This window comes from Nelumbo nucifera, chromosome 2, assembly GCF_055504915.1.
Source record: "Nelumbo nucifera cultivar China Antique chromosome 2, China Antique-T2T, whole genome shotgun sequence".
Lineage (NCBI taxonomy): Eukaryota > Viridiplantae > Streptophyta > Magnoliopsida > Proteales > Nelumbonaceae > Nelumbo > Nelumbo nucifera.
In genome coordinates, this window is record NC_142650.1 from 73,675,668 (window position 1) to 73,699,034 (window position 23,367).

Here is a 23,367-nt window from a genome sequence, read left to right on the forward strand (position 1 = left end):
TACACTCGGTAGGCCTCCTTCAGCCCTTTTCCATCCCATCGCAGATCTGGGCCGACATCTCCATGGACTTCATTGAGGGACTTCCCAAGGTAGGGGGCAAATCAGTTCTCTTTGTGGTAGTCGACCGCTTCTCTAAATACACACACTTCATTCCTCTATCACACCTGTACAGTGCCACTTCGGTTGCCCTCGCCTTCTTTACACATATGTTTCATTTACATGGGTTGCCGGAATTCATCATCAGCGATAGAGACCCGGTCTTCACTAGTGCCTTCTAGAAAGAGTTATTTTGACTACACGGCACCACCCTGTTCTACTCATCAGCTTACCGGCCACAAACCGACGGTCAGACGGAAGTGGTTAACCGCACTATCGAGATGTATCTCCACTGTTTCGTAGGCGATCAACCTCGATGGTGGTTGGAATGGCTTCCTTGGGCCGAGGACTGCTACAACACAGCCTACCATTCCTCCCTCGGCATGACTCCCTTTCGCGTCGTTTACGGCAGGGATCCTACTCGCTTGCTGTCCTACGAGCCTGGATCTACTCGCTTGGACGCAATCGATCACTCCTTACCAGACCGCGATGCCCTCCTCGCTGATGTCCGCATTCGCTTACAGTAGGCCCAGCTCTGCATGAAGCTCCACTATGATAAGCACCATCGGGAGCTGTCGTTCGATCCAAGACAATTTGTTTGGTTGAAGCTCCAGCCCTACCGGCAGCGCTCCTTGCGCCACAAGGCTACCCCGAAGCTGGCCCCTAAGTACTATGGGCCCTACAAGGTTCTGCGATGGATTGGCAGTGTGGCCTACCAGCTGGAATTGCCAGAGACTAGCCGAATTCATGATGTCTTCCACATCTCCTTGCTGAAACCATTTACGGGTGTTCCCCCGGACCAAGTTCCCTCCCTGCCACCCTTGAAAGATGGCAAACTGGCCCCCCAGCCTAAAACTGTCACCCACTCTCATTTCAATCATGGAATCTTTGAAGTCTTGGTGGAATGGTGTGATTTACCACCAACAGAAGCCACATGGATCCCATTGGCAGAGTTCCAAGCCACATATCCAGCTTTCGAGCTTGAGGACAAGCTCGTAGTCCAGGAGGGGAGTAATGTTATGGACGCCTTCCTCGGGAAGACGTACCATCGCCGCCGGCAGCAACAAGCCCCGGGCCCACCAGCAGCAGCAGCAAGGATTCAGTGATGCTCATCCTACCCAGTTCGGCAACAACAGCCTTATCTAGATTAGATTAGCTCATTTTGCTTTTTTTTATCTCTTATCTTATCTTGTTAATAGCTTATCAGATTAGGATTAGCTTAGCTTATCTTATCTTGTTAGTAGCTTATCAGATTAGGATTAGCTTATCTTATCCTTAGCAAGATAAAACTAGAAGTCTCCCTATTCAGCAAGGAGACTCCCTTTGATTAGGACTCTTGTAATTTCCTATTTAAGGAGACCCCATTATTGAATGAGATATCAAATTATTCAGTCAAGAGTGAGTTAGGAGAGTTGGTGATCTCTTGGACAAATCACCGAAGGTGCCAAGATAGGTTCATCACGAGCAGGAAGGAACAAGGGAAAACATGAGGTTTTTCCCGTGGACCGACCGGTGACGAAATCCTATTCCCGGGCCCTCAACAGAATACCATGGATGAATAGCACAGGGAATCTGTTTTAAGTTCTTATTAAGCCTCAATCAAAAGTGATTGCTTCAATCAGAGACATTTCTTTAATGGTAATGCATCCACATATATTTTGGAGATTCTTGTCATGTAAGATGGAACAATTATCAAAGGATGTCTAAGTTACTTGTTAGAGTATGATTAATTTGCTTCATCTATCCACTAAATGCAAATATTCAAATGCAGCATTAAGGCTTCAAGGTAAATAAGTAGCATGCATATCCTTGAAGGCAATATTTTATATAACTATCCTCTGTAGTAGAGTGTGAAATTGGTATATTCATCAAATCATAATTTAAATGATGAAAGGGGTTTGCATGATTGTAATCAGTATTGTTGGCCAAATTCGATACCAATCATCTTAAATACAGCTCCATCGGTGTTAAGTTCCTCCAAAAAACACTTAACTCCCTAAAATCTTACTTTACCCTATATGACCAGAGCAGTGCATCAAGCAAACTAATATATCCAAACGCTCATATATATATATATATATAAAAGAGTAAATAGCTTTTCTGGACATTTCGCTCAGGCTATGAGACACTCTCCCACTACGTTCTCCCTCTTTGGTTTCTTTCTCAGAACCGAGAAACCCAACTGATATTTTACCAAACATTGTATAGGTTGTTTAAGTAGAGTACCTTGTAAACAGATCCAAAACCACCTTCTCCAATCTTGTTTGCTGCATGAAAGTTGTTGGTTGCAACTTTAATTTGTCTTAAGGTAAAGGAACCCATTTGCAGATCTAGCCCTCTTAAATCTATGCAAGGAGCCAAGTAAGAGAATGATGATTATTGAAGAGTCACTTTGGTGCTTTGCATCTAGAGGACATACTCTGATTAATGCCGGAAGCCATAAATTTTCAAATACAAAAGGAAAGAAAAATAAACCAAGTTCTCTTGAGGGAAATTTTTGCATGTTTTTTTAAATTTATCAATTCCATATTATCTATCGTAAATTTAATACCAAATGTCCATGAAATTGCAAGAGACCCAAACTGTTTATGCTAAAACTGGTATATGGGTTTAACATTTAACTTGGAACTACGTTTCCTACACATAGAATGCCTTTTTATATCATCATTCTTCCGTTTCATTATTGTAGATAGCTTTTTGTTCCAACTTGCTTCATGACTTTTTCTCTATTGATAAAATGGTAAAAACTAAAATGCCCCTTTCCCTTCAATTGGTGTTGCAGGTATAGAGGGAACAGGGTAGGTTTAATGACAATAGTTTGACAATTCATATTTTTCGTTAGTGTTTTGTGGAAAAAGCTACATTATATTGACATTTCAAGGGTGGGGTTGAGGAGTGAACGAGTAGGTTTAAGTAACATTTAATGATCGATTTTCTTTCTCTAGTGTTTATTTGAAATGTGTATACTTCACATTTCATAGTATCTCCCCTGTTTTGACTTCAATTGGCCGCACAGAATGGTTTATGCAAGATCATGACCCAAATTTATAATCTATATACTGATCACATTGAAGGTGAATGGGATATATGTGTAGATTACTTATGTTAAATCTATTGTAGCTAAGGGTGTAGGTAATAACTTTATTAATGCTTTTCTTTTATTTTCCTCTCTCCTTTCCTGCGCTTCAATGGTGATAGTTAAAGGGATTGAACTCCTAGAGAATTTTTCCCTCTCTTTGGTTGTTACTATATTTTACCTTGAAGTTCACAATTCTATGCAGTTTGTTTGGATGATAGTCCTCCAGCATACCATTTAGCTAAAGGATTTGGCTCAGGAATTAACAATTTGGCTGGTTCATCCTTCAAAGGAGCCATGAAAATGGGTTCTGGAGTATATCAGAAATTGAAGGGTGTGATAAAAAAGAAGTATGGTCAAGATGCCACGAATGTTGGTAACGAAGGAGGCTTTGCTCCTAACATTCAGGAGAACAAGGTCTTGAGTTGCTCAATACAACCATTGCTAAATCTGGTAACACAGTCCAGGTTGTTATTGGCATGGATGTTACTGCTTCTGAATTTTATCAGAAGGAAAAAACGTATTACCTAAACTTCAAGGAAGATAACAATAATGGGTCACAAAAGATCTTTGGAGATGCACTCAAGGATGTCTACAAATCATTTGTCTCTGAATACCCAATTGTATCCATTGATCATCCATTTGACCTAGATGACTAGGAACACTACAGCAAGCTAACATGTGAAATTGGAGAAAAGGTGCAGATTGTGGGAGATGATCTCTTGGTTACCAACCCAAAGAGGACTCAGAAAGCCGTCAAAGAGAAGACATGCAATGCTCTTCTTCTCAATGTCAACCAAATTCGTACTGTGACTGAGATCATTGAGAAGTTAAAAACTTTTTAAATAGTATTGGCCTTTCTAAAGGATGGATGCATTAGAGGGTCATAATTGATCGATCATTTCAAGCAGGGCAGCATGTGTAATTGGCACATATATGCAACTCTGGTGTACCTGCTCTCAATTCTCTCTCTTACAGTATGCCTTAAAACATAGCTCTGCTTTGTTGAATTTTATAAAATGATTAAAACAGTGTTCCCCAGTTTGAGTTTGATATAGCTCTGTTCAAGTTGAATATAAATCAAGCAAGTAACTATAAATTTATAATTTCATAGGTCTGAAGCTGGGTCAGGTTACTAGGCTTCCACAAAATTGTAACAGATCCAATAACATTGTCAAATAACATAGAAGATAAAGGGTTACTGAGACTTATATTAGAATCTGTGAAAATCACTAGATTTAACTATATTGAACTTTGGTTGTCAGATACTCCGAAGGTGGAACCCCCAATGCCTCCCATGAAAGGGCGTTTTGACGTAGTTATAGACAATGATATTATTTAGTGTCTCGACATATCACCAGTAATTAGCTCACTTTCATCAGGTAAGTAAGCATCTGTTTGTGACTTTTGACTCTGTGAGGCTTTAGACCAAGAATCTGAACTCTTTATGATCACTGAAAATTGTTTTTACAACTTTACATATTTTAAACTCTTGTAATGGAATTTCCAAGAATTCCACCAGGAAAATGCCTGCAGATGGTGTCTTTGCAGAGCCAAAAGAGCTTCTTGAACGGAAAGTTGGTTTTACCATAAATTATACAAGAGAGGATCCATATGATCCTCGTGAACTATCTGAATTCCTAGATATAAGACTATGGTTTGTGAGGCTTGATGCTTCTTATCCATGGTTGCTTGTTGTATTGGACTGGCGAGCCGAAGAGCTTGCTCGCTATGCAGCCATGTTGGTTCCTCACCAGGTACTGAATTACTGATTAAGTCGATTAACTTATTTGCTTGTTAGACAATTCATTAGATTCCTAAGGTCCCAAGTTTCTTTTGGCAGATGAGGGTGTTGTATTCAACCCAGAGGCATTCAAATTGTTTGCAACGAAGAAAGCTTTTATTGTGTACTCTTGGTTTAAGCAACATAAAATTCTAAAGTTCAAGTTGAAGACAAGGGACATGGCTAGAATGCTTGGATTTGTTATAGGGGATGAATTGTTTGATTTGATTGATGCACACCCCATTTCTCCATCATAAGCTAAGAATTTTTGTAGTTCCAATATGTGGGACCTTGCATGAATATCCAATTCCGAGCCAATTTGTGAAGCTCTTAAGTACTGGCATTGAGGACATTGAATTTGAGAAACATCCACAAGATGCAACAAGAAAGTTAGAGTGGAAGGACAACAGAGAAGTGAATGCAATCCTTTTCAATAACAAGTAGAATGTTTTGATGACTGAAGTATTGTATTGCTCTTCACACTCCAAAAAAAAAAAGACAAAACAAAAGAAGAATAGGTATCATTTTGTTTGAGAGAGTATAATATAATTCAAAAAAGTTTTTCATTTATTCAATCATTTATATAGTAGTTAGCAAATATTTTTGTTCATTTCTAAATTTCCTTGTTTGCTAGTAGGGCTGTTCACGGGTCGGGTTGGGTCGGTTTATTGCAGTTTTTCCAACCGACCCGACCTGGTTGGGTTACCTGACATAGAAATCGAAACCGACCCAGTGTTAAGCAAAACCGACCTGGTCGGTTTGAGTCGGGTTGGGTCGGGTTGGATTGGTTTGGGTCGGTTTCGGTTCTAAGTTCATCCCTGCGATAAAATCTTGCTAATTTTAAAAACAGTCATAAATTGAACATCATTTCAGCCATCTCCTATGATAAAATTTAAATGAAAAGTTAATAACAAAAGTTGTTCATTAATCACTATTCACTAATCCAAAGTTTCTTGCAACCATTCAAAAACTAGGTGGCCTAATGAGCTTTGGAACTTCATGTTTGAACTAGGAACTAAGTCGGTTTTCACACAAGAAAACCGAAACCGACCTGAATCATTGGTTTAGGAATTTGCACAACCCGAAACCAACCCGTGCTGATGAAAATCTGCCCGACTCGGGTTGGGTCGGTTTGGGTCGGTCTGGGTTGGTCGGGTTGGGCCTTCTTATGAACAACCCTATTTGCTAGAAAACTTTATTAAATTTCTCTCTATTAATCCAATGGTTGAAACTCCATATCTACTTCCATTTAAGCATTATCATTATAACCTCCCACGTGCAACGCACATGCCCTTTTACTAGTATACTCAAAAGAGAGAGAAATGGTATGCAAGTAGAACCTCCAATATTGCAAGGGCACTAATCTAAAACGTTATATAGGGAAATCGGGTACCTTCACAGAGCCATTAACTAAGTAATAGATTTGGAATTTTTTTTAACAACAGAACAACAAGGCATCAGGTAGAAAAGAGTTAATTCATCATTCAAACAAAACTAAAATATATTGTAGCGATAAAATTCCATATTGGCCTGTATCACATTGTATTGATTGCATTGATATGCGGTGTTTCTCCATAAAAAAGTGTAAGTGTGGGGATTCGAACTCACATAACAAAGCACACACATAACCTTGCACCTTAAATATGATTCTAAGCCACTAATCCATTTTTATCCCTATGATAATAAATCAAATAAAATTAATTGTATTAACGTCTGTCTTTACATGTGATTCTTTCAATCTCTATTACCAAGAAAAACTCTAATTAAAATTTCAAAATGAATACAAAAAAAAAAGAAACTAAAATTTCAAAAGAATAATATTCAAAACAGTATTTTATAAACTAATTCAATAAATTATTTATCACATCCATGTTTATATAAAAAGACGAATTTTAATATCAGGAAAATTATACAAATAAAATATTAAGAATAGAATAATTATTTTAATGCTTAAAATTTATAAATTTACAAATGACATGCATATTAAAATTATTATATATTTTTACAAATTATTAATTAATATTAATAAGTAATAATAACATATTTATTATTTATAAAAAATAAGAATGTTGTTTATAAAATATTTAAGAATATAACATTAAATTGAATTTATTAAATCCATTAATCTACATTTATTTCAAAAAATTATTTTTCATATTAGAAAAATTATATAAATAAAATATTAATAAAGGAATAATTATTTTAGTAATTAAAAATTATGAATTTTTATATTATATGTATATTATAAATGTTAACAAATTTGATATACTTTAAGTTAAGATTAGATTTTTATAAATTATTAATTAATACTTGAGAATTTAATATTTAGTTGACTTTTTGTTAATGTTAAAAAATTAAAAATAAAAATAGTTTATATAATAACTAAAATATAATAGGTGCATATGCTTAGTGCCTTGGACTCTTTGTTGATGCATTATTAATAAAATTATATGATATCTATGCATCCTGATATATTAATTATAATATATTTCTTCATATATATCACTAAAATATACATTTCCTATGTATTAATATACTATTTGTGATTATTTTGATTTTAAATTTAATGATATTATTGAATTTATGGAATTTTTATGTATTTTCCTAGCATATTCATGCATTTTCATATTTTTTGTCTCTATCAATGAGTTTCCAAAGTGTATTTGTATTCGTATCCATATCCGAGTTGTCCGATACAATACCCAATACCTGTACTTTAATGTTTGGTTTCATATTATATGATTCTCAAATCAAAGGGGGTCTTAAATTGCTTAATTAGGGTTTTATTTTTCGTTTTCATTTGTTGTTGTTGTTGTTGTTCTTCTTCTTCTTCTTCTTCCCGGCCTTTCTTTCTTTAAGGCTTTTAATTTTAACGTTGTAGAATATCTTGATTGGTTGGAAGACGGTGAAGTGAAGGCAAACAGGAACATATCCACGATCTTTGAGGAGATATTTGGCTAATGCCCTTGCAATTTTAGTTACCACATAAGAAAATCAAGGGCATTAACGTCTAGTCTGAACAGATTGTTCAGATGGATCTCAAGATTAGGAAAAAAAATCTAGTTGATGCTCTTGCAAGGAGAAGGTATAACAATTAAAAGTTTCATTAATGGGAAATTGAAATTTTAGAAATTAGAAGTGCACATTATTAACGAAGAACAATCAAACGGGCGAAGAAGCAATAATTTACAAGACAAAGAACGATGAACGAATTGAAGCACCTTGCCGATGGGTTAGAGAACTGCAAAAACAAGGAGAAGTGCCACGATTCGTTAGGAAAAAAACACCTTGCCGACGGCAAGGTGGAGGATTAATGGGGTGTTGACGACGATTGTTCAGATGGATCTCAAGATCAAGAAAAAAAATCTAGTTGATGCTCTTGCAAGGAGAAGGTATAACAATTAAAAGTTTCATTGATGGGAAACTGAAATTTTAGAAATTAGAAGTGCACATTGCTAACGAAGAACAATCAAACGGGCAAAGAAGCAATAATTTGCAAGACAAAGAACGATGAATGAATTGAAGCACCTTGCTGATGGGTTAGAGAACTGCAAAAACAAGGAGAAGTGCCGCGATTCGTTAGGTAAAAAACACCTTGCCATCGGCAAGGTGGTGGATTAATGGGGTGTTGACGACGATTGTTCAAATGGATCTCAAGACCAGGAAAAAAAATCTAGTTGATGCTCTTGCAAGGAGAAGGTATAACAATTAAAAGTTTCATTGATGGGAAACTGAAATTTTAGAAATTAGAAGTGCACATTGCTAACGAAGAACAATCAAACTGGCAAAGAAGCAATAATTTGCAAGACAAAGAATGATGAACGAATTGAAGCACCTTGCCGATGGGTTAGAGAACTGCAAAAACAAGGAGAAGTGCCACGATTCGTTAGGAAAAAACACCTTGCCGACGACAATCGTTTGCATCACTGTGCGAAAAGAAAGAACTCCACTAATTGTTTGCATCGTCCATTTTTCTTCGTGGTCAAGGCTTCAAAAGTGTTTTTATTGTGGGACGGTAGATCTGCGATGCATCGGATCAAAAACTAACTGCACCACATCATTCAGTGCCACATCACTCGTGTGTTTCGTGAGACGACTCCTTTCACGGAAGTTGGTGAAAAAACGTTTATCAGTGTTTTTTCAATAAACATTCGTACCAAACAACAATTTCAATGCCAATAAATGTTTATTGTGCCAAATGCTGATATGCGCTGAGGTGGCAACATTTTTTCAATAAATGTAAATGGAACCAAACACCCTCTCTATTTATTTGCTGATGTGTCATTGCCACCACCTCAATAAAATTGAATTGCTAGAAAATCACACCGATGCCAAACACCTAGTAAATTGTCCTAATTTTTTTGGGAAAATTCCTCTGTACTTTGGGCCTAGTGCCACTTTGGTCCCCAAATTTTAAAACGTGATAATTTAGCACCCAAACTTTCAAAAGGTTGATTTAGTATCTATCGTTAACCAAACATTAAATGGCATTTGAGAAAAACACAAATGCCCTCTGAATATCATTTAATTTTCTTTTTTGATCATTCAAATGTTGACAAAAAATTAATAATCCTAAATCCTTGCCTCTATTATTCAAGAAAGTTGGGGTCTAGAATGCACAACGTGATCCCGACTTTCTGACACTGAAAGGGCATTTGTGTCAATGATAGGTATTAACTGTCACATTTTGGGAAAGTGGCACTAGGCCCGAAATACATGATAGTAAATTACTAATCGGAAAATTCCTTTTTTTTTTCTTTTTTGTTATCATTATTATTCAATTTTGTTTTTCAATACTGCGAACAAAGAAAGAATATCTAGGGCATCTTCTCTAACTCTGAGGGTTTCTATTCCCGCCGGTTTTCCGGCTAAATACCAGAGCGTGAAACGCAAATTCAACTCGGTCCAAAGTTATTCAAGGACGATTTCCGTGGGCATTTTTCTTCCATGACAGTATCTCCGGCCGTCTTCTTGGTCTGTTTCGTCGATGGATTATATAAAGCATGATAGTAGTGGTAAGTCGCTTCGTCTTCTCCCCCTTTTTGTATTTCTTTTTTTTTTCCTATTGAATCGAAGAGATTTATACTGGTTTTATATTTGGGAATTGAAGTGCAGTTCAGAGTGGATTCGATCGATCTAATGAAGAGTTGAGATTTTAAACGTTTCTGGTGTTGTAGGGTTTTAGAACATGTATTTAGTTAGATATTTAGGGCTCAGAAGACTAGAGGTTTGGGATTCTTCTGCTGGGTTTAAGTTAGGGTTTTTGAGATGATTTTCTTAGAGATATTTGAATATGGGTATAAATAGATCCGAACAGATAAGACATGTAAGATCAAAGGGTTCAATTATGATGCCGGAACCCAGAAAGACATTAATGCTCTTTCTCTCTCTCATACTTATTCATCAACGTCTTTGTATCGTGGTAACTATCATTTTTATGCGCCTTTTTCTTCAATATTTATGACAGATGAATTTGTTTAGGGAGTCACATGTAAAATCAAGTGTAAAAATGATGAGTTTTGTTTGGGTTAACACATGTAAGACCCAGTTCTTGTTACTTCAGTATTTTGGTTCTATTTGCTCCTATTACAACTTCGTTCCCATTTTTAGTAATATGGCTCGTTTAACTAAGATTTTTTAGGTTTTATTTCTATTTTTTGCCCTTTGGATTTATATGGTGTCTCAGAGAACCCCTTTCCTTTTTTTGGGTTATATCAAGAAACCTAATGTGAGGCTAACATTCTGATACTTCTAACAGGAACTGATGAAGATACTCCACCACAAAATATTAACAGGAATACCTGGAGGACACATTTTTCTGCAAATGTGAAGATCCCATCTGCAACAGTATCTTGTGGAATGGATGCAACAGACATGAAATTACAAATTCATTGTATAGAAACAGAAGCTTATAGTGCCATATTAAAGGCTTTTATTGCCCAATCTGATGTCCTGTCTTGGGTATGGTCTAGCTTTTGGCTCTTGTTATATGCTGGAAGCCAGGAAGTTCTTAGTTATGCTATTTATTAGTTGTAGACCTGAAGTGATAGTCTGGTTTTCATGCATGTAGTGATACATCTACCTTCTTGAAAGCTGTTCCCAATTCATGCTTTTGTCTCTTTTCCCTTTTTCTTTATAGGGTAAAGAAGGGCTTATGACTGAGCTGCGAAAGGAACTTAATGTTTCAGATTTGGAACATAGAGAACTCCTTGTTAAAGTTGATTCAGATGATTCAGTCAGAATGATAAGGTGCTCATATTTATATTTCTGTTTTGTAATATATAGTTATCCTTTTGTTTTTATCTGATCCTTTCATGATGGCCAGTGCTGCATGGGCTCTCTTAAGTGGATGGAGTGTCCATATTGTACACAAGTTTTCCTTTATCTACTCGCTTATTTTATGTAAATGAATAACTAATATACACAATGCCATTTTTTTTCTATAAACTGTTATATACTTATGGACTTTTTTATATGTATATGATTCAAACAAGAGTCCAACTATGGTGCATTTATGAATATTTTCTGTACATTAAATCAAGATTTCAGCCAATCACATTAAAGGCGTCACATAGTCTACTTAATTTTCATTGCTTCATATTTCATATGGTGTAATTACCATTAAGACTTAACATTGTTAAGGATGTTGGCTGTGATGTGTCGTTTTATTACTAGTTTATATTTTTTGCTTCACGGTGCATTTGATGCACCATAGATTTTGCCTACAAACAATCTATTTCCAGTTGATGGTCTAATATTTTACAATTTTTCAGTATTTATAAAAAATACATTTTAAAAATAGTATGAACTATTTTAATAATTTATACTTTTCTATTGACTCATCCATGGGTTCTTGTGTTTTCATTTTGTTGAGTCAGACTCCCAGATAGGCTTTGGGATCTGATCTCCTTTCTGTGTCCATGCAACACTGATTATAGCTTCAGCCCATGGACTGTCTTATTGAACATTTTGTATTGATTCAGGGAATGGCGTAAAGGCACTGCTGCTGACCAGAGGTTGCTCTCTAATAAAATGAATCCTCCTGGTTCAGTTCCTAATGCAGTGGGTCATGCTTCCCAGAAAAGGTTGAAGACTTCTCATTCTGCTGTTTCATCATCTCCAAATTATATATCTCACACTCAGTCTTCAGCAGCAGCTATTCATTCTTCATCGACAGTAAGTGAAAATTTATGTATGAAAGATAGTGCTTTTGTTGAATTTCTAGTGTTTTCACAGGTTGTATTGATGTTTAAACCGGATTGGTGTATCTAAATTGGATCAGTGAATGACCTCCATTTTTTTTATTTTATTATGTGGAGTAATGGACCAAAACAGAAGGTTTTTATTTGACACGGACCAAAATATAATTTATGTATTGATAAGAGAGAGAGAGAGAGAGAGAGAGAGAGAGCACAGAATCTACGAAATCTCCTAGTCGATATTATGCAGTTGCAGTTTCAGATGGATCTGAAGGATTCACAACCATATGGCTGATGGTATAGCAAAACCTGGTTTGGGAAGGGACTTTTTGTATAGTGCAATTATAATTCCTCACTGGTCTTGCTTCTATCTGGTTGTTTGTTGAGGCTTGTACATCCTCTCATGTGCACCCTTCCTCTTTTTGTTTAATACAAGTTATTTTTTTTTTCAAAAAAAACGAAAAGAAAAAGAATCCCATACACCAGGTGGGAAGGGGGGCACAGTTCTAGGAGTGGCTATGCCATAAAATCATGGGTTGTGTTTTATGTCATTGGCTTTTGAATGGAATGCATTTGAATGAAATAATCCTCTGTATTGTTACCTGATGTATTGCACTGACATGGGGATAGAACATGATTGTCCAAATGGTGGCAATTTTCTACTTGGAAATTCAGACCAAAATAATCACATCATTTGTTCCCTAGAACTTGTTATCAGAAAGATGAGCCATCAATTCACTTTATGGAATTTCAATTACATTTTTTGTGCTGGAAAATTATATTTATTACTTATGAAGTACTTTTCTTGTGTTTTGTACTTTTTGGGACTTCAGAATTCCTGTTAAAGGGTTTTCTTGAACTTTTGATTGAATATGGATTTTGCATTAATCATGTTATATTAAAAGTTTAAATTAAATATCCAGAAACATTTCAGAGATGGCCAACGGGATGGTGAAATGGCTTCATTCTCTGCTCAAGTAAATGCTGGACAGTTGATGAAATCTGTTGGCCATAATCGATTGGTACCTGGTATGGGCAAAGGAAGAGCACCTGTCTTTCAGTCGAAGAAGGGTTTCCCACCTCCTGGTGTTGATAATGTTAAGAAAAGATCTGATATAATTGAAATTCGTGCAACAGACAAGCTTATTCGTGAGGTAAGGTAGTGCTTTTCTTTAGTAGTATGGCATTGATATCCTGTACCATTAGGACTTTCCTTTGTGTGGAATTTGTCCTATCTGTTCAGTTGGTGTCAATGTGTGTATTTATGTTTGTGTAGATTCTGTTGTTGGAAAGGTAGTTTCTGCCTCCTTATTTGTTATGCTAAAGATCTTAGCCTCTTATAAATGTTGTATAAAGTGCTTTATCAGGAGAAACTATAGATCAGCTATAAAATTTTTTGGAGGTGTTTATTTGGGATATCATCTTGATACAAAACAAATATGCATGGTATTTGGATGTTTGGTAAATTTTGCTCATGGGTGTGCCAAGTAAGCAGACTGTTGGAAGGTTGTCCTTTGATTAGTTGGTCAGTGTCCAAGAGTTGGTGATTGTAATGTATTGGATTTTATTCTTTCGAGGTTCTTTCCCATTTGTAATTTGGATTTTGTGGATGAAATGAAGATTGAAAAATGTCGATTAAAGTCTATTGATGATCAACTTGCAGATATTGTATATATTTTGCTTTGCTTAATAATATGCATTTTTCTCTGATGCGGATTAATTTTTTGTAGGATTTTGAAATGATGATATGGGTCCACTTATTCTATACATTTTGCTTCGCTTAATAATCCTCCATCAAGCACATGGGATATAATATTAACACTATAAATACACGTGTGAAGCACGCCCATGCATTGCCAAGGGTAGAAAGCAACTGGTATGTTTTCCTGAAGGGAAAAGAAGCCAAGGCTAGCATGAGGTTGCCAAAACCCTGAAATGTTGTTTGCTTAGATCAGGAAAAGTTGAAGTAGAGAACAATGTAAAGGAAGATGAAATGCTCAAGATTGCAGACCGTGCTGAAGCCCCCAGACAGGAAATTTCAACTGTCACTTACCGCAAGTAAATGTACTTTGTTGGTTAACTCTGGAGAGGAAGATTGTATAAACAAGTTGGTGGTGGAAGACAATGACTGGAAAAAAGTTATTGATATGTTGATCAAAGAAGTGAAATTAAAAGACACTTTTTTTCTAATGCCTTTTGATAGGTGCAAAGCCTTGTTAGATCTGCTTGAAAACAAGGTAGGAATTGATGCTTTGAACGTACAAGCTGCAGTTCGGTCTTTCACTATTTTCAGATACTCTCCTTCATCAAATGCATGGAATTTCTTTATTGTGGATGGGATGTTTTGGGCTACCATTCCATCTCTGGAGTTATTAGGTAGCAGTCTCAATCGCAGTTGCTCTTTGGAGCTCGCCTTGATGGAATGTTTTGGGGTGATTTTTGCTCTGTTGTCATCTTATGTACCCAGGAATGTAGTTGTACATGGATGTACGGGATTGGAGGGTCAACTAAGGAATGAAAGTTTCACAAAAAAGGCCAGGCAGGGTTTGGTTATTTCAAAAGCACTGGAGTTGGAAAATTGGAAAGTCAAGAACATGTGCAGCAAGGAAAGAGTCTGGAAGTTATTCATCATAAAAAAGGAAAGAGTTTTGGGTTTCAAGGGGTTTAAGGGACAATGAACTTGTGCTTGTTTCAAACCTTATACTTCTTGGTAATGTCTGTCTGGACCCCACTCAATTGGATAGGAGAATGTGGACCCCCCATCCAAAAGGTTCCTTCTCCTGTACTTGTTTTTTTTTTTTTTTAAAGTCCCTTTATTCTTCTTCTGGTTAGAGGGTAAGGGTTTTTCTGGTAAAGGATGTTTGGAATAGGCCTGTTCCCCCTAAAATTATGGTGTTTTGTTGGTAAGTGTTTTATGGAAAAATCAATACTTTGGACTAGGCCTGTTCCCCCTTTCTGTGTTTGTCTCCTAAGTGGTATATTCTTTGCAAAGCTAATGGTGAGGACTGTTCCCACTTACTAATATCTCTCTTTTTCTGCAACTATTTTTTTTTTTGATCAATACTTTTGCTGCAACTATTTGGAATTGGATTTTTGCTTTGTTTGGGTGTAGGTGGAACCTACCTATAGATGTTTGTTTATTGTTTGATCCATCTTTTTTGTGTGGCCCACTAAAAGAGGGAGGGGTATGTAGGAATGTATTAGAGCAGCTGCCTTCTAGACAATTTGGGAAGAAAGGAATGCAAGATTTTTTCAAGAAAAAAGAAAGAAGCCACTTAATTGTCAAGGACTGCATTTTGACAAGACCAATACATTGGTTGAGAACTAAGGACTACTTCCAATCTTTTTCCTTTGATGATCTCTGGAGGAGTTGGTCATCCAGGAAAGATAGGGTCAACGCAGAATGGGTTCCTTGTCTTGATGGAAGTGTAAAGTTGAATTTTGATGGGAGCAGTCAGGGTAACCTAGGATCCTCTGGAAAAGGAGAGGTCTTAAGAGATAAGGACTGCAACACCTTAGGTTTCTTCTTTGGTCCAGTGGGTTTGTGAGACTCTAATAGGGCTGAAGTATTAGTGGCCCTACAAGGTATTCAAATTGCAAACCAGCTTGGTGTAGAAAATTTAATAATTGAAGGAGACTCTAAAGTTGTGGGGTTTGGACTTAGTGGTTTGGTGCTATAGGGATCTCTTAAAGAAAAGTGGTTAATAGGAAACAGGAATATTAATTTGCACTGGGTAGGAGGGTAGGCGAACGGTTTGGCTGATTGTCTTGCCAAACAAGGGGTTAATAGGGAAACTCTCTACTGGGCTGCTTTGTAATCTGTTCTCTACTGTTTAAACTGTAATTTTCTTTTAAGGAGAGGTTGCACCTCATGCCTCTCCTCGGGATGCCTGTGATAGTTCTCATATCTTGTTAAAAAAATCATATATCAATTATCAAAAAAAAAGAAAAAGAAATTTCAGGTATTCAGTTTTCAGAAGGATGCTGCCAATTGTCCTATATATGTCTTTGCATATTACTGTAAGCTTTTGTGAGGAGCTTTTAATGGTCATCTGCCATGTGATTTATATGACATGGTTCATGTTCCAGTGGTTTGACTTTGACCATTCTAACCTGCACAGTCTCCTTAATTTGGGTTAGCCGGTGTACCGTGTACCACACTCATTTGTGAATATAGGGTGCAAACATCATTAACGTTCAGTTCAAGATTCTAGATTGAAGAGAGCAACGTGTTGAATATTATGTAGCTTCTATGCTTTTGTGGCACTTATTGAGCTTTTTACTGTAATATATTTTTAGAATTCATTTCTGTAAGTTGTTTCTTTGGATCCTTGTAGATTTCAAAGGCATGTGATTTAGATATTCCTTCTGTTTTAGGTGCAAAAGTGCTTTACTCAAATGCATCTCTTATGACTACTAGTTCAACAAGCATCTTTTAATATAAAAAGCTTTTTAGAATGTTTATTTGTGGTAATCCTTCATTGGTGGAATGATGGGTGATAGCTGATGCTTTACATATACATATATTAAATGAGATTTTTAACATCATACATGTATCAACTATAAGGTCTTAAAGGATGTATCTTTTGTCTAAGGTTGCTTTATTGTCATCCTTTCATCCTTCTATCTAGAGTTATCAGGAACAAATAATACCATTACAGTCTTGAAGGAAACTTGCTGGGTTGCTGAAATGTTCTTATTCCTTGTTTTCTGGGCTTTACACAGTGACTAGCCCTATACATTTTGATTTGTTTATCTGTCTGTGTGTGTGCCTCCTGAAAATTTGATCTCCTGCAGTCTTTAGAAATATTTTCTTTTTTTTTTTAATCTTTCTTAGAAAACACACTCTCTCTCTTATAACTTTTGGGTAAGACCATATTAGAAGCTTAAAAGTGTTTTGTCACCTTTTTATGCTAACTCGAGAGTATAGTGCCATATTTTTGATAGTCAACAAAATATAATGTATCCAAATTTCTTTTTTCCAGAATCCTTAGAAATGGCTTTCTTTTATATTTTTCCCTTTCTTCCTTAATTTGGGGTAATTTCAACTTTGTTTTGATGAATAACTGAAAGGATTTAATTCATATTTAAGAAGTACAGGATTAATGGTACACCCTTAGAGCTAACAACACCAGACTACAAAAAGACAATAACCTACAATACTGCAGTATAATTACATTACTTGGCCCGGATGCATTCTTTCCCTTTTAGCCCCTTGTTTTGGCAACCCATCAGCCATCTCATTAGCAGATTTTGGAATCCAGGAAACAACTGGTCCCACTTCAGACACAATGATATTCAAGGCTTTGGCCAATCTTATCCCATGCAAGATTAACAGCAGTTCTGCCTTAGTTGAGTCCCCAATCCCTATGGGACCTGAGAACATATCCATGATATTACCTTCATCATTTCTGAACACCCCTTCAATTAGGGGTGCTCAACAAAAATAGAAAAATCGAACCAATCCAATTATATGGAACCAAAAAATCTGGTTAACTGAACCGATTAGTATATATTTTTGTATATTGTATGTTTTTAATATATGTATATTATATTATCTATATATTATATATAAATTTATATGCATTATATGTAATGTAAATACATATTATATTTTAATTGTCTATTTAATATAATATACATATTTATATATTATTATTATTTATAATATCATATATTATATATTTATAGCATTTATATTCTACATTTATATATTTTTATAATATATAGAAATAACCTAATCAATCAACTGGTTAACTGATTGGTTTTTTATGGTTTTTCAGAAACTGATGATGCTGGTTTGGTTTCAAAAATAGCTCATGGTTCAGTTAGCCAAACTGTGAGCATCCTTACCTTCAATACCTGCTAATCCCAGGTTTCCTAAATTGCACCAATTGTAAATCAACTTCAAATTGCCTTTGGATGGTGGGTTCTATCTGTTGATGAGAGCTGTTTTAGTTAATGAAGAATCAACTGTAATTGATATATTATCGATGGTTTCCTCAATAGACTTTTCCTTATTGTTGATTGGACGAGAGTTTCTTTCCTCCCCTACCACCAAAATAATAGCTGCTCTTGCACATTTCAATTAGTATCTTACCCTGTCTCTTGGGGTGGACTTAAGTGTGCATTAGAGAAAAGACTTCTTAGGTTTGCAGGAACTGTTCAATTGCACCCAAGCTGTGAGAGAAAATAGTTCCAAATAACATTCACAAATTGGTAGAGATTAGTGAGTTGTGTTGTCCTCATTTGCTCTGCAGAGAAGTTATATATGTGGTGAAGGTACCAAAAAGGGTTTTTTTCCTTTGCAAGTTTTCACACGTATTGATTTGGAGCCAGAGAGGACATCATACCTGATGTTGTACAAAAATTGAGGAAGCAGAGAGGAAATGTCTTTCCATGGTGAAGACATGGTTGCTCTTGGAGTGAGGGCTGCATCCTGTTTGGAGATAATCCATGAATATTTTTTTATTACTGCATTCTACAATCTGTTTGAATCAATATGGAACCTCCACAGCCATTTTCGCAAGAGTGATTTATTCTTTAAAGAGCTCCTACCCATCCCTAAACATTTTTTTTTTCATTCTCACCTGTGTCAATTTATTAAATGATTTCTTTTTGTGTCCCCTAGTTCCCATAGGAAGTCCCTCATTATCTTATATATTCTTTTTGCTACTGGACACGGAGCTTTGAACACAGACAAGACATAACTTAGGGTGAATTTTATTAAAGTTATTTGACCTTCAAGGGAGATGTAGTTTTCTTCCATGCAGCCATTTTCTTAGAGAATTTATCAATGACTAAGTTCCAAAATGATAAAGACTTTTGGTTATCCCTTAGAGGCAAAATTAAGTATTTAATTGGCCACTGATTTACGGGACACCCCAATATTCATACATATCTTCTAACAAAGGTGTCAATGAAGCATACGATGAGTTGTGTGTCTTACTTTTAGAAGACCATTTTTGGATTGGGAGCTTGAAGAATGTACTTTACTACTATGCTATTGCAGAAGCTTGAAGAGAAACTGATACATCCATTGCAGGATTATGTGAGATGGTGGAAAGAATGTTGTAATGAATATTTCATGTAAAACCTTTCTATAATGCAATCATCAAAAATCAGGGGGAGGTCTCAATTATTATGGGGACTTGGGGAATCCTATTCCCCTAGGGCTGAGGTTTTTTCTTGGTTGGTGGCCTTGGACAACATCGTCAGTAGACCCTTTGAACTGAAGTAAGAAGGCTTTAATATGACAAGTCTTTGTTTTATGTTAAATAATGGTGAAGAAGACGTGGGACACCTTTTCACTTCATGCAATGTGACAATATTTTTATGTAGTTCTCTTCCTTATCCAAGGTTCAGATTTATCAACCTTGCAGTTTGGATGAAGCCTTTTCTAACTAGCCTAGAATCCAAGGAAGCAGAAAGGCAAATATTTGTTTGGAGCTGCATCCCATTTACAATTTGTTAGGGAATTTAGGAGAAAGAAAAAGATGGCTCTTTGGAGATGAGAAGGAATAAGGACAGAATGTGTTGATACAGGAAATTTGATTGCCTATTTGGTTTTGTTATTTTCCAGAATTCTCAGGGATTATTGGATTTCATTTTGCCTGGGTTTTTGAGACATTATTGAATTTCAAAGGATTGGGGCAAACTAAGTTATCCTACTTTGTCAATCTTTTGTTGCAACTTTTTTTTGTTGTTTGGGTGCCAGCTTATCACCCTGCTTTTCATTGTAATCTTTCTGCATATTTAATAGTCCAATTTTGGAATTTTTAAGAGCCACACTTGGTTTTGAACTGCTCCATTATGGGCATGAATCAAAGTGTGTAGAAGTCTGTGTGTTTGGGGAATGTAAGGTCCATAATATTAATTTTTTTTGGTGAGTATAAGTTCGATAATATTCTTTTTAAAGAGATTTATGTGGCCATAAGTGCATTATTGATTTCTAAATAATGCAATGTTAGGCTTACTTAGTAGGTGGTAGAATAACCAAATTAATGACCCCAAAATCATGTTAGAGATTTATGTAGATAGGGATTATGGCATCTCTGGTCCTTACGACAGAAAATGAATAGTTCCCTCACCCTTTTGAGCTTAATTCAAAATCTTCATATTGTACTACTGGCTTATTCTTTTCAATATATGTATTGTAAAAAAATATATGCTAAATAGGCAAGTTTTGGTCCCTTGGGGTTAGGTCAAAAGAAGACTGATGGACCTAGGAGCAGTGTTGTAAGACTCCAAGACTCGGCCTGGACCTGATGGTCAAATCGTAAAACCGGGAATGGGTGGCCATTCCCAGTCCTGGTTAAATGACGATATTTAGTGGCTGAATGGGCTAACACTCAGTTAATTGGTAAAACTGGGACTCATGGAACATTCTGGTTTTTAGTCTGGATTGAGTCTTGTAACATTGGTAGGGAGTTTTCTCCTTGGTCTCTCTTTCCAGATTATTTGTTGGCAAGGTTCAAAGTCTCGATACAATATGCCCTGTATTGGGCATATCGTATCATGAGGGTTCTGATACATGTGTTTAAATGTGTTATCAGGAAACCCTTTATTTTATTTATTATATAATATAAAATATACGAAAATGAAATTTTGAAAAGAAGCTAAAAAATAAAGTGCGCATGGTTTAAAGTACCGATACACAATGGGTATCAATACTTTAAACCATGTTTGTTGGGCTAACATTATCCTCCCTTTACTCCCCTCTGCTCCCCTCTTGGATTCTCTCTCACAACAGTCCATTTTTTTTTTCTCTGCTTTCTTCTTTCTTCCTTCCTGCTCTGCTTCTCACATCACTCATCCCTGCCACTTCCACAGAATGGACTGTGTGATTAGGGTGGAGTTAGTAGGTTAGGTTAGTAGTCATCCTAACCCAACATGGATTATTGCCATTCCATAGGGGGAATATCTGGATCATGGGTGGACATATCTCATATGTCTGCCTCTTCTTTTATTTTTAACCTTCTTGCATCGAATAGATAGATGTAGACATGGATATATTACCCATCCTGCATTGAATATTGATTGTTGATTCTGGCAACTTACTGTCCAATGTGAGTGAGCTGTGAGCCCCATAACTCCAATCTTACCCTCTCAATGAATATGTTGGTTCTGCATTTGCTTTTTGTGATGCTTGACATCCAGGAGTTCGGATCTCCTGCCCACGAGAACCCTGTGCACGTCTACCCACAACACACTACCCCCCTCCTGAATTGGGAACATCTCCCCCTGCATAATACTATGCAGAGGATGATGTTCTCCATGTGTGGCTGCAATAAACATGGGCAGGGTTCTCGTGGGCAGGAGATCCGGACTCGGCATCCAGACCTCTGTTTTGTAACTATTTCTTGCTTATACACACACACACACACACACACTCATTAGCATGTTTTCATTTTTGCACTGACCTTTTATGATATTAATTTTTCTTTCATGAAACAGTAATTCTGAATTTGGTTTTCATCAACAATTTCTTTTTGCCTTTTATAAAAATGTCATTATGCATTACTCTGCAATTTAATAATTAATATTGGGCTGTCTACATCTGGCAGGTTGAGAGGGTGATCTATGGAGGGGAAGAATCTGATCCGGTTCAAGTAGAGAAGGCGAAGTTGATCCTCAGAGTAATTTTATTTTCATATCTTGCACCTTTGGTTTTTTTTAACATTTTTTGTGGCCTAGTTTAAGCTTTGGACATAGATTCTCAAAATTGAATTGATTTCAATTATTATTTTTGGTGTAGGAGCACGAAAGAGCCATTGTTGAAGCACTCGATAAACTTGCTGATGTGTCAGATGGTGAGTCATTCTACCTTCCAATTTTTGTTAGCTTGCAATTTTCCTGTAGTCATGTAGCCATGTAGACTTATGCATAGAAGGGGATTTGGTTTGCCAGATGATTCTCCCGATCAGCCACGGCAAAGGTACATCCACAAGGAGATGAAGAGGAATGGACATGGAATGAGCCATCATGCCATCTATGGGCAGGGTAATAGGCTTAATGCCTCCTATTATGGTGAAGGTTTTGGTCAGGAGCGCACTGACAGAGCAGGCATCCCTTGTGTCGATTTACAAGAGGGGACTCCTACCCCTTAATTGTTGTCTTGTGTTGATTTCTCGGGTGCAAGGTGATGTGGCTTGTAGATATGACATGCATACACGTACACTTTGTATCCTAGATCTATGTATGTCCTCATTCATGTAGATTCGGAGTGCATTTCATATAGGCTTTTTATCTTTTATTCTTCTCTTTCTTTACTAACTACTGATAGCTTGGTACATGCCTGGTCAATGCTAATCTGCTTTTTTGATTGCCTTGTCTGTGTCGATGCTAATTTGCTTTTGTAATTTTCTCTTGTTGCATATACGGGCTGTAGATATCAAAATTTCCATTCTTTTCCATTCGAGTTATTTTATCCTGCATATGCACTTGATTACAGGAGGGCTCTATTGCATGATGAGATGGTTAAATGTTGAGCTGATAAGCGTGGGACTGCGTGTTTGAGTCTTAGCCGCCACTTCGTGGCAAAAATGCTTTGAGGTTAGGTCTATGTCCATTCCGCCCCTCTAAAGACTTTGATAGCAAGCGATCGTCATTGGATAATGGCCTTTTATTACATGGCATGAGCAAAGTGCAAGGCTGAAGCTTCCTTAGAACTTGAATCGGGAGTGAGGAAAGGATAGAAGAACAAGGTTCGAAATTTCAATGTGTATCGGATTGTATTGGTCGATATATATTGTAGCGCAAGCCTCTCAATATGCCCTTACAGGGGGTGATTCAGGGTCTCAACCGGTTCAGAGGGTGGATGGACTAGCTCTATCCTTATCGTTAACATCTGGAAATGTTTTTGTCATAATCAATACACACGACATCTTGTGATATTTTTTTAAAATCCAATATTACCCTTTATCCCTCTCCTTTTTCTTCTTTTTCATCGTCCTCCCTCCCTAGTGGTAGTTACAATAAACCCAATATTACCCTTACCTGTTATCTGTCGCACCACTGAATGAGAAAAGCAACAATTAGAGCTTATGTGGTGAGGCAGCATAAATCAGGCAAGGTTCAAAATATCGATACGCCCAATATTGATATGCTTTTTTTCTTTTTTTTTTTATTTTTTTTCAAAATCGAGTCAGGGGGTGGTTTAAGGTTCCTCCACCCCCTGAACCAGTTAGAATCCTGATACATTCTCTATAGGG

The 23,367-nt window shown here is 36.5% G+C and overlaps 1 protein-coding gene and 1 pseudogene across 2 annotated transcripts; both read left to right on the plus strand.

Moving 5' to 3' along the window:
* The first annotated feature begins 4,039 nt into the window (after nt 1-4,039).
* On the plus strand, nt 4,040-5,212 carry LOC148802324 (protein CHLORORESPIRATORY REDUCTION 6, chloroplastic-like; annotated as a pseudogene).
* Nucleotides 5,213-9,714: 4,502 nt separating this feature from the next.
* Nucleotides 9,715-23,083, plus strand: LOC104604161 (protein EMSY-LIKE 1-like). Of its 2 annotated transcripts, XM_010268418.3 has the most exons (9): nt 9,715-9,970; nt 10,714-10,916; nt 11,095-11,204; nt 11,939-12,131; nt 13,078-13,308; nt 21,721-21,792; nt 21,912-21,966; nt 22,064-22,295; nt 22,608-23,083. In XM_010268418.3, exons 1-8 carry the CDS (start codon nt 9,943-9,945, stop codon nt 22,261-22,263), a joined length of 1,092 nt encoding a protein of 363 aa, XP_010266720.1. In that variant the 5' UTR covers nt 9,715-9,942; the 3' UTR covers nt 22,264-22,295; nt 22,608-23,083. The 2 variants fall into 2 exon arrangements, with proteins under 2 accessions (XP_010266720.1, XP_010266719.1); XM_010268417.3 differs by lacking the exon at nt 22,608-23,083 and having other exon boundaries at nt 22,064-22,482.
* The last annotated feature ends 284 nt before the right edge of the window (nt 23,084-23,367 follow it).